Source organism: Danio rerio, chromosome 6 (assembly GCF_052040795.2).
Source record: "Danio rerio strain M-AB ecotype USA chromosome 6, GRCz13ab, whole genome shotgun sequence".
NCBI classification, from domain to species: Eukaryota; Metazoa; Chordata; class Actinopteri; order Cypriniformes; family Danionidae; genus Danio; species Danio rerio.
Window position 1 is genome coordinate 17,514,778 of NC_141026.1, and position 12,612 is coordinate 17,527,389.

General features: G+C 36.5%; 1 protein-coding gene and 1 long non-coding RNA gene across 15 annotated transcripts in view; one reads left to right on the forward strand and one right to left on the reverse strand.

The window, feature by feature from the left end:
• unc80 (unc-80 homolog (C. elegans)) overlaps positions 1-12,612 on the reverse strand; it is a 120,729-nt gene that overhangs the window by 51,104 nt on the left and 57,013 nt on the right. For all 14 annotated transcript variants that reach the window (XM_087256934.1, XM_087256935.1, XM_087256929.1 and 11 more), the window contains 3 exons: positions 9,638-9,745; positions 9,399-9,537; positions 2,756-2,937 (listed from right to left, as the gene is read on the reverse strand). In XM_087256934.1, the coding sequence (XP_087113060.1) occupies positions 2,756-2,937; positions 9,399-9,537; positions 9,638-9,745 (429 nt within the window). The remainder of the gene's footprint in view (positions 1-2,755; positions 2,938-9,398; positions 9,538-9,637; positions 9,746-12,612) is intronic.
• On the forward strand, positions 632-8,853 carry LOC147836289 (uncharacterized). The gene is made up of 5 exons (XR_015493410.1): positions 632-782; positions 1,039-1,165; positions 1,847-3,122; positions 5,798-6,084; positions 6,260-8,853. It is a non-coding gene; the product is annotated as an uncharacterized LOC147836289 (long non-coding RNA).

The window sequence follows — 12,612 nt, forward strand, 5'->3', positions numbered from 1 at the left end:
ATAAATAATACTGCTAATAATAATAACATTATACAAAAGCAAATTGTTATGAATGAACTGAAAAAGCCTCCCGAGATGAAGAAGGCATAAAATCAGTGATTTTTCATATTTATGTAGGCTTGAAAAAAATATGTTTTGTAATATTTTAATCCTTTATATTTATATCCCATATATATTCTTATTTTTTCATATGTAAAGATATTTGCCTATTGCTCTCTTGTGCGTATTAAGCAGTGTGTAAGCGAGGCGCAACTCTGAGCTGGAGTTTAGACCGGGTTTGTTTTGGTCTAATGAAAAATCTATTTTAGTTTCTCAAAACAGCAACGCGCCAGCAGTGCGCCTCAGAACGCCTTCCTTTTTAGACCAGAACGCCTATGGGCGCACATATAAGCGCAAATGCATTTGCTATTTAAACAGCGTAGCGCAATGCCTCAAAACCACTCTTGCGCCAAGCTGAAACTAGCAAAAGACTATTGCGCCGCGCCTTGCGCCACACTGCGCCGGGTGTATGATAGGGCCCTTTGAGTGTATGTCAGAAATAACAGGCAATGGCCAAATATAGTGGAGTGGCAATTACACATACAGTTGAAGCCAGAATTATTATCCCCCTTTTAATTTTTTTTCTTTTTTTAATATTTCCCAAATTATGTTTAACAGAGCAAGGAAATTTTCACAGTATGTCTGATAATATTTTTTTCTTCTGGAGAAAGATTTCTTTGTTTTATTTCGGCTAGAATAAAAGCAGTTTTGAATTTTTTAAAAACCATTTTAAGGTCAAAATTGTAATCCCCTTTAAGCTGTATATTTTCAATAGTCTAAAGAACAAACCATCGCTATACAATAACTTGCCTAATCACCCTTACCTGCCTAGTTAACCTAGTTAAGCCTTTAAATGTCACTTCTTGAAAAATATCTAGTCAATTATTGTTTACTGTCCTCATGGCAAAAATCAAATAAATCAGTTATTAGAAATGGGTTATTAAAATTATTACGTTTACAAAATGATATAAAAAAAAAAAACTTCTCTCCGTTGAACAGAAATTGGGGGAAAAAATTCTAATTCTGTGGTTTGTGTGAATTATCAGAGTCTGTGTGTATTTTCAATAACAGCATCTTAACTAAAAGTGAAGCTGTAAGTTTAACTCCGTCAAGAAAAACAATCCCTGCACGCACAGGACGTCAACATGAGTTCATATAGGTCAGTGGTTCTCAAACTATTTTCACCAAGTACCACCTCAGAAAAAAATTGTCTCTCCAAGTACCACCATAATCACCAGTATTGAAATAAAGTAGCATAGTTGGCCAAATTAAGCAGCTACAGCACTGCACAGTTCGAGTCATATTCATTTAACAAAATTATTTTCCAAACAAAATATGAAGCTGATCAGTCGGTTCTTGTCGCTTGACTCGCGGTGCGGCATTCTGAAAAGTTAAGATGTTTTCAACTAAGTACACCTGTAATACACAAGCGCATCGTGCTGCAGTACTCATTTTGCTAGCCTGTGGGTTAAATTTTGGCACTCAAGTGACCGAGATGTAACAAGAGAATACAGTCATTTTTCAAAATAAAAGATTTTTTAAAATAAATTGTTAAATCGTTCGAATTATAAATAAAATGGAATTAAGTTTTTTTCGGCCCGGTACTAATTGATCTATAGACTTTTGCCGTTCTATGGTCCGAGGATTGGGGACCCCTGCTCTAGCATCTAGTATTTCCTCTGCAAGCACCACGCACCTCTTTTAGAAGTTCTGCGCCGATTTAATTGATTTTTAGCAGCTGATGACGTGATGCATTAAAAGTAAACATTCTAAGCACAGCGCTTTGATCGTAGGCTTTAGAGAACAGCCAATGCTTATCACATTGGCGTTATCTTTCACATCAACTGATTGAAATTCTATTCATTTTTTCTTTCATTACTCAGTGATTCCTCCAAGTACCACTAGAAGTAAGCCTGTGTGTACCACAGTTTGAAAACCACTGATATAGGTCATATTGACGTTGTAGCCCAACATACCCCAACGTCGTGGGGACATTGGATTTTGTTTGGAAATGAAAATCGGGTTGACGTCAGAACCCAACGTCAGGGCGACGTCAATGTCAAACCTAAAATTAACCAAATATCAACGTCTAATCATGTTACACCTTGGCGTTGTGTGGACGTTACCATTATGACATCTATCAGACATTGGATTTTGGTCACAACACACAACACAACCTAAAAGCAACCAAATATTAACTTAATTTGACATCGTGATTGGACGTCAAAATAGCGTAATCCAAATACATTGAATTTTGGTCACTTGACATCATGACCTAAATCTAACGTAATATTAACGTCTTATAATGTTGTGTGCCTGCTGGAATGTTACTAACGCAATACTGAGAATCTCAATGTAGCTTTTCTGTTGTAACACTATTGTATTTACTAAGTCAATAGAAACAGTGATTTTAATCATGAAGCTGAATGCACGTGTTTGCTTGGTCAGTGTATTTGTGGGTTTTAGATCTTTGTGTGTTTTGAGCTTTTGGAATAACTGAAAAACTGTCAGTGAAATGGAACTGTAATGCAGTCAAGAAACTATTTCCCCTCTAAATCAACTAGAACCAATCAAAATCAAGAATTTAACATTTTCATAGTATAAACTTAAGTATAATTTAAGGCAAAATAATATCAGAGGACCAAATGCATACAGTACAAACATTTGCGGACATACTGCAGTCAAATGTTCTTACTGCAAATTGTATCAGTAATACCTTAAAAATCTGTTGAGCCCCCTCCTCCATTCGAGGCCACACTTGGTACCGGAATCTCCAAACAGTGTAGAATTTCAAAATGGAGTTAATTCTCTGACATGCTTCCTGGTGGTGAAATTCAGCCATCATCATCTCGGTCACTCCATCCGGCACCTTCACCGCGCACAGCAGGAACAGGGCGGCTGTGTGTTTACATCATTATAATGAATATACATAGAAATGGATTGATGACCATACTCTATATTCTTAAATGATTAAATTTTTCATAGGAAGCAACCCTGCAATTCTGTGGTCACGCTTAAGTTTGAACATGTAAAATTCTGTCGCGTGGTTCTAGGATTAAAAAAATGATTAGACATTTAAAAATGTGAACGATTGGTCCACATTAAAATTTCAGTACAGAAAGATTATGTTTTGATCTTCTATTAATCACACGGAGTCACACATGAGAATAGTCACACAGAAACTTGTAGCACAAGCTTGCGTTTCCGGTCTGCTGTGTAAGAGTTGAAATATTACAAATATTTTGATATCTTTGACAATTCAAAACATGAGCTGAAAACAGAGACTGGTGACTCCACAACCCAGCAGGTGGGAATGCGGGAAAAACCAGTTCCTGCTGCATTTGCATCTGAGTCTGCTGAAGCTCGGCTTCATCCACCCCATCTCCCACATATGGTCATTTCAATGTTTGAATGCTCTAGATTAACCAAACTGACTTTAACTATCATGTTTGATATCATTTGAAATGTCTCAGTGCGATTGGTACAATGGTCTCATTCTCTCAGAAACAGACATAATCAAAACAATAAATATATAACTTCAGGCATCTTTTGAACCACTGTGAAGGGTGTGACTTTTCCACTAAGTGTGAATGCCTTTTGTTATGCACACACCCCCTTCCTTGAGGGAATTCTTGGATTATTTAAGGTAAGGTTTGAGAAAGGCTCAGGGCGATTCTGCCTAACCAGATCAGCCCATAACATGGAGCCTGCTCCATGTTAGGTATATTTCAAAGTCAGGATATGCATCTTTTCATCTTGGATTTGTCTTTGATAATTTGATGTTTTGTATTGATCGTTTATGAATTGACTGATTGAATTGGCATAATACATTTACCTGACTAATAAATTGTTATGTTTTGAATTATTCAAACAGAGTTTGTGTTATTATCTCTAGTAGATTGTGGTAATTTCATAGCACCACAAGCCCCTGTACAGGTTAGTAGCGGACTAGGACACGGTAGACGGAGCATTGCGGCACGCTATACGATGTCTCTAGAGCTCCGACTAACAAATTGGCATTTATTCATGTATACTTAGGCTGTAAAAGGATATCTAAGGGGATAGTCCTTCACCCGATAAACTTATAATACTATTTAGATAGTATAGTGATTATTCAAAGTTACTAATAGTTTAAGTACGACTGGTCTGCTTAATTCTATAGTAATGATCATTATATGACTAAATAGCTCTGTTTGATTTAGGGGGTAGCAGACCTATGGGGACCGCATAAAAAATATCCTAATCTGAGTAAGTAGGGTTCTGCCTTTTTAGGATAGCGGTCAATCGCCACTGTTTAGTGACCAAGACTGACATGCTTGTGCTTAAGAGATTGTATACTCGGCCGGTACAAGATTCAGGATGTTATAGGAATCCCAATGAACGAGAATAACATAAAATGATGAACCGAAGAGAATATTCAATCATAATCTAAATTAATGTGAACGGAAACAAAATAACCTTCTCAATGTTTTATAATTGGAGTCAGATAAAACGAGGATAAATATATTAATATTCTAAACCACCTCTTACTAAAATTGGAGTCAGATATGAGCTAAGTTTAATATTCACCTTATTCTCAGCTGACGAGTGGGCGCTGCCATTTGAATCTTTTTGTCTCGCGACTTCCGGTCACATTCACTTCCATTCATTTTTTGACGTTAACAACTGCTCGTTACGCTGCTTGATGTTGCAATTTAATATTTTCTTATTATATTATGCTACTTGGTCTGTGTAGTCATGCAAAAATTTGTTTGTTGAGCAAGTAGTTTGGCCATTTTCTGCCGTTTTTTATTCCTAGTCATTTCTCCCATAGGCAACTGAATCGGAAGTTCTAAGACAATCGCGAAAACAGGCGCACTTCCGCATTTTTGAATAAGGTCAATAAATCAACATTGTGCACTGGAAAGACCGAACATGCAGTGAACCTTCATCCACCAGTGGATACCGTCATTGGACCAACTGGCTGGACCCTACAGCTGCATTCGCATGCGTATTAGTAGAAGTCTATGGGACGAGAAGTGCAGTGTAACTGCAGCTTAAGGCAGCATTTTAACACCTGAAAAAAGGTGTGGCATATGCCATCAAAAACTTCCCCAAGTTCCTACTCTAAACCAGAATCTCTGACTTTCCCTGACCAAGAAGCTGAATTTCCAGGACCTATAATGAATAGAAAAAACTGGCAGCTGTGTTGAGCAGTCCCTCCAGAAATCTGTAATCTTACAATTGCGGAATTTAGTAAAAAAATTAAAGGAGCTTGCATTTTTTAATCGCCTCAGATTTACTGCAGATTTTAGATAGCTGTGACAAATTTTCAACATATTGTCACCTTGGGATTATAAGGTTCTATCTGCATTCTGAATGATTTTGAGATATTGAGCTTCAAAGTTTTTGCATTCCATAGCAAACAGTATGTGTGTGACAATTGTTTTTTTTTTATAAAAAGTCCTACAATGTAAACTTATAAAAAAAAACATCCGATAAATGTAAATAAGTTGTCATTTATTAAGAATATGTCAATAACTCAATTTTGACAAAAATGTCAGATACAACCTTATAGTTCTCAGGTGACGATGTGTCAAAATTTTATCTGCATTGTTTTGTATAACATAATATGTGTAAATATATTGTTATTTATAATGTTAAGTAAGTGCTAATCCAGTGAGCAATTTCTTGAATTTCTCTATAGGTGTGTGACCTGCTTTAGATGCATAATGTCACATTATTACAATGAGCATCCACAACTACATTATTTGAACAGGCCTATGTTAGTTTTTTAAATTGGTAAAATTAGAAATTCTACCATTTCTAAACATTTTAACTTTTCTAGTGAGATTGTTAAATAGACTTGATCAGTTTTGTTTATTTTGAAAATGTAGAGTCATTTATATATCAAATACGATGTAGTAGGCTTTATGCTGTTCTATCAGTGTTAATATTATAGAAATTAGAGAGCAATGGTTCTTGAGGTCAAAAACGTAATGATAAAAATTAATAACTAAGCTGTGTAAACTTGTGTATATTTTGACAGCAAACAACACAAAATATGCAGCAAATACTGCCCCAAATTTAAAAAAAAAGTCTCCACAAAATCAGTCATTTTAAACCACAGTAATCCTAAACCTTTCCCACAAAATTCAGAAGGGACTGGTTAAGCAGAGAGCAGCAAAAAATCAAAAAACAAACAAAACAAACAAAAAAAAAAAAAAACAGCTAAAAACAGTATTTAATGGGCCTAGCGAATGCATTTGATTCTTGGTTAATAAGTGGGAATGGAATAAAGTAGCAGTAAATATAGCCTTAAGTTAACAGTGGGCAAAACCCAAGAACATGATAAAAACACTGCATATAAAAAAAAAACATTTTAATAAATGTTCAGCAAATTTAGACTAAATGACTTGGATAAAAGAAATAGACTATACTTTTACTCTTATTATTATACTTTATACTCTTATTCCAAAATGGATAAAATGAATTTATTTCCCCAAATTTCTTCAAACAATACCCCTTGATGACAATGTAAAAAGCTTTTTTGAAATTGTTGCAAATTTATTTAAAATAAAAAACCTGAAAACCACATGTACGCAAGTATTCACCTGCTTTGCCGTGAAGCTCTAAATTGAGCTAAGTTACATTCTGTTTCCACTGATCATTCTTGACATTTTTCAGCAGCTTAATTGGAGTTCACCTGTGGTAAACTCAGTTTATTGGACATGATTTGAAAAGGCATACACCTGTCTATAAAAGGTTCCAGGGTTGACAGTGCATGTCAAAGCACAAACTAAGCATGAAAACAAAGGAATTGTCAATAGACCTCCAAGACAGGATTGTCTGGAGGCACAAGGCTGGGAAGGTTACAGAATAATTTCTGCTGCTCTGAAAGTTTTAAGGACCACAGTGGCCTTCATTATCCGTAAGTGGAAGATGTTGGAACCACCAGGACTCTTCCTAGAGCTGGCTGGCCATCTAAGCTGAGTGATCGGGGGAGAAGTTTGGGAAAACCCAGGCACCACTCATCACCAGGCTAATATCATCCCTACAGTGAAGCATGGTGGTGGCAGCATCATGCTGTGTGGATGTTTTTCAGCAGCGGGAACTGGAAGACTAGTCAGGATAGAAGGAAAGATGAATGCAGCAACATAAAGAGATATCCTGAATGAAAACCTGCTTCAGAGTGCTCTTGACTTCAGACTTATTTTTATTATATTTGCAACAATTTAAAAAAATCTTTTTTCACATTGTCATTATGGGGTATTGTGTGAAGAACTTTGAGGAAATTAATGAATTAATCTATATTGAAATAAAGCTGTAACATAAAAAATGTGGAAAAAGTGAAGTGCTGTGAATACTTTCCGGATGCACTGTATTATGCAAAAAACAGCATGGTAAAAATGAAGTATGTCCAATTTCAAATACACATGTATTAAAAATAATAATAATAATAAAAAAAGAGTAGGTGAAAAGTACTAGGTAACAGGAATCTAGAGTGTGCTTTCAGTATTCACTTTACTATCATATAAGGTCATGAAATAGGACCTATAAAATGTTTGTGGGTCATGTGACAGTAACATATTTAATTTACTACATACTTCCACAGAAGAATTTCTTTTGAGCAGGTAAAACTTTTTTAAGCTACAGCAATGTACAGGATATGATGTATATTGAATGCCTTTATTGGTGCCTAAAAAAATCAGTATGCAGACTCTTTACTAGGGTTTGCATAGTCTACCAAATTAAACCCCAATAATAAAGGCTGCTCAATTTTTTACAAAGCTTAAAGAGTCCCTATGATGGGTTTTCAAAAATGAGCTTCCATGTAGTGTGTAACACAGATCTAAGTGAAGTGAAATATCCAGCTAAGGCTTAAATCTGAAAGTGGACAGTTTTTAAAACTATTGATTCATCTAAAAAAGTCGACTCATAGTGGTTAGAATGAATCGTCTTCATAACGAGTATTTAGCCGTTTCGGCGTGGCGTGACTACGAAACATAATTGTTGCACGCACAACCCGGGGAAAATTTAAACCTGCGCCCTGCCCACTAACACAGCAGCAAAGACTAACAGATCCTGAAGTCATGAGTTAAGAAGACGCTGTGCTTCCCTGGATATTATTGGAAGTGTGAGGGGTAAGAAGTGATTTAGCAGTCTACATGCTTAAAGTCGGCGATTCATTCGTTTGTTAAAGGAAGGATCAGAAAATACTGATATAAGAGACTTGTGAGAATGGACAGACAATACACTAGGGGTGCGTGCAAAATAAGGCCAGTTTGTTAGGCACAAAGGCAGCCTGCTTCATGCTGAGGAGGAGCACTGGTGAGCGCTACAACCTCCTGCAGAGTACAGGTAAGCCCTGAGAACATATAACACTTCACGCAAGAGGTGCCATAGCAATAATTGCAAATAGAAATGATCTAAATTACAGCTGAGAATGGAGAAAAGCTCTAAAATGAAAGATAATTCATGAAATCAGACCTGGCCCGTGACACATTTCATAAGTGTGAGTAAAAGGCAGCCTCCTTGTTTTCTCTAGCTTGCAAATGGTGTATTTAATTGTGTTTTGTTACTTGTAACCACTTGTACTGTGTCAGGTTTACTCTTTATATTCTCATATCGCGTCTAATCCCACGTTGGAAACGCGACATATGCTGCTTTGTTTACGGATTTTAAATGCGTTTGTGAGCTAGTGTTCCACTGCCGTTTGTCGTTGCTATGGCCGCCGTCAGCTGTTCCTACACACGTGCAGCGGTCAAGGCTCAGAATCATTCAGCTTTTGCTGCTGTGTGGATTAATACTGAATGTGTGTCATAGTTAAGAATGGAGCAATATGCTGGTGTTTGACTACACTGCTTTTGGTGGTAAGGTGTCTGAACAACACTGTTGAGTAAGTTTTACTATGAAGCGTGTTTCGGGCGCCCGCTCCGATCGGATCCCATACCAATGTTGGGGAACCGGGGGCTTGACAAATCATGCTGGGCATTTGTCTCACGCTGAACGCTGTCGACCAATCACAACTGGCTGTCATCGGTCCAATCAGTGCAGATTAGCTTCGCGCTAAGGAGGGGTTTAGGAAAAAATTAATCACTGAACGATTCATATGGGAGTCACTGGGATAATAAGGTAAAAATAAATGCAGATTATAAGACCATGAAAGTGTTTTTGACCTTGCATGCATATCAGTATGTTGTTGGAGATCCATATAACTGAAATATGACCCTATTTCATGTATAATATGGGCTCTTTAAATGTGAACAAACCCCCTTAGCTGTAAAATTGTAGTACAGTGGTCAAAAATGAAGAGCTACGTTTTAAAAGCAAACTGAATAGATCCGCCAGGAAGGGATGGATTTATTAAGCAGACAGACCTGCAGCTGCAGCCATATGTTCATCCACACTCATCAGGAGCTCCCAGGCCGCAGGCAGGATATCTCCATACATGTCCTCTGTGAGGATGGGGGCTGCTTTTATGAGCAAGGACAGAGGAGCCGGAGACAGGGTCATCACCTAAAGGAATAGGACACAGCAGGACACTTTCACACAAAACTCATTATACATCTAATAACAGCAATAGCTTATCCAACAAAAGTGGGCAGCAAGGACAAACCTGGTTTCGGATGTATTTAAGCATGCCAGTGTCTTTTTTTCCTTCTGCACTGCTGTCAGTAGGGCGTCTTTTCATGGATGGGGTCCGGAGGCAGGATTTATCTGAACACTAAAAAAAACATTGTTTATTGTATATTGTCATGGCAGTTGTTTATTTTTGGCTTGAACATGGCTGCATCTGAAGTGGCATATTCATTCATTTTCTTTTCGGCTTAGTACCTTTTTTAATCTGGGGTCGCAGCAGAATGAACAACCTGAAGTGGCATATGTAATGTTTTTATTTAGATTACAAGAAATACTAAAGAATTACTAAAGAAATATGAAAGGCTCAATACTAAAGCTCAATGACTTCAATAGACTTGCTGGTTATACAACATATGCCACAAATGATAAATACAACATAAGTAGGTATGAATAAAATTATTTATTAGTTTACCGAACAGCATCCAATATAGACAGAATCATTGTTTAAAATGGGTTTCATTATTTTTACATAATTTTTGTTAACGCACTAAGCCACTTATGTCTGTTTTGGACACAGTGAGTTAGTCATGTTGTTTAATTCAGTTCCAAGGTAGCATGAATAAACATATAAAACATTTGCAAACATATAATTTGTAATATACAAACACCAAAAGATGAAATATAAAGATGTTTGCAATATGACACTAAACACACAAAGGACATTTTAAAGAGCCTCTATTATGGGTTTTTGAAAATGACCTTCCATGCAGAGTGTAACAGAGCCCTAAGTGAAGTGAAATATCCAGCTAAGGCTTAAATCTGAAAGTGCACCGTGTTTAAAACTATTGATTCATCTATAAAAGAGTCGACTCAGAGTGCTTTAAATAAATCGTCCGGGTAACTAATATTTAGCCGTATCGGCGTAACTTAAATGAGTAACGCAAGCCCTGTCCATTTGTTGCACGTGCAAACCTGGAAAATTGAAACCCCTGGCCTTGCCCACAAATACTGTAGAAAGAAAAAGAGGAAGACAAGCACTGTAGCAGATCCCGGTTGAATCATTTCACGAAGATGCTGTGCACTGACGTGTGAGGGAAAGTTAGTGTTGTTTTCCCTATCCAAAGACAAGGCTGTGAAGAGTCAGTGGTTGAAGTTTATTTTTGTATAAACACCTCAACATTTTAGCCTCAGCCTTGTGCCGTGTCCCTGCCATTTTTCTGACGAGTGCTTTAGCAATCTACATGTCTACAACGGGGGATTCGTCAGCTGTTTGTTAAAGGAAGGATCAGAAAAGACTATTGATGTATGAGACTTTGTCAGAGCTTGACAGGAACTTTATTAGTACACAGTTCATAGATCAGTTCCTCCCTCTATTTCACAAGTGTAAGTAAGTGCGATTAAAATGGTTGTTTCCTTGTTTTCTCTAGCTTGCAAAATGTGTTTAATTGTGTTTTGTTACTTCTGATCGCTCCACGAGGATTGTAGTGTATCTGGTTAACTCTTTATATTCTCATATCGCATCTAAAACCGCATTGAAAACGCGACGCATGTTGATTTCTTTACAACATTTGTGAGCTTGTGATCCTCTGCCATTTATAATTGCTATGGCCACCGTCAGCAGTTCCTATACACATTACACATGCCAAGCTTCAAAATAGTTCAGCTTTTACCATTGTGCGCATTAATTCTCAATGTGTGTCGTTGTTTTTACTTATAGTTAAGAGCAGAGAAATATGCTGGTGTTTAACTGCATTGCTTTAATGAACTTCTGCATTGGGCTCACACATACACTCTGAGACTTCTTTTCGCGTCTCGTCTCGCACTAAACACGATAAACCAATCACAACACACTGTGTCATCGGACCGATCAGCGTAGGTTAGCATCACTCTAAAAAGAGGTTTGGAAACAAATTAATCGATCAACAAATCATATGATAGTCAGTGGGATAATTAGGTAAAAATAAATGTATATTATAAGACAATAAAAGTGTTTTTGACCTTGCATGCATATCAATCTGTTGTTGGAAACCTCTAAAAATAAATTATGATCTTTTTAATGCATAATTGGGGCTCTTTAAAACGGTAAAATATTAGCTTTGTTCAGAAACAGACTTATAAATGGACCAACATGTATCATGCCCAGATAAACTCTCAACTGATTTTTTTGTATGTAATAAATCATTAAACATTGTAAAGCTTGGTTCGCTGGTGTGTTGGGTCTGATTTTTTTCTTACCAATCACAAGCAAATCACTACAGAGTTTGCAAACGAGCCAAGATTAAGCAACAGACAGACTGTTTTTAGGATCAACGCACTTTTCGTGTTTCTATTTGCCTAAATGAAATATACCAAGAGAAAGTAGACACTACGTTCTGTCAGTTGCAGCTATTTGGTTGAAAAATTAAGAACATTAAGAACAGGTCTGTGTTACAGTGGAACAGTAACTTCAATATATCATTATTCTGGACACAATTTCTATTTAACTCTATTTTTAAACATTATTTACTGTAAGATGGACAGTTTGTAAATTGGGATCACACTGCAGCAAATGGAGTTAAACATTTTAATGAGCCACTGAATCAGTTCAATTTGTTCAAACAGACTGATATATTCAAGAAAACAAGTGAATAATTAATTGAATCACACATTCAAGTGATTTGTTCAAAAGCCAGATTCATTCACTGTACTGTTTGGAGATATGGCTCATATTGTGGCTTTTAATCATGAAGCAGATCAAATCTCAAACTTTTGTCACGTTATGTAACTATGTATGTACATTATATAAATATAACATTTGCAATCATGCTAATATTCAGAAAAAAACTCTCTTGCTTGTGTAATACTGCTAAACTACACAATGTGTCGGATATCTTTTTAACACATATCTTTATGAATATAAAGGAAAAATACACTTTTTTTTGAAAATAGGCTTGTTTTAAAAGTACTATAGGAGATAAACGGATGAGTTTTAAATTTTTTGAATTCATTTAGCTGATTTCTGGGTCTGGTGGG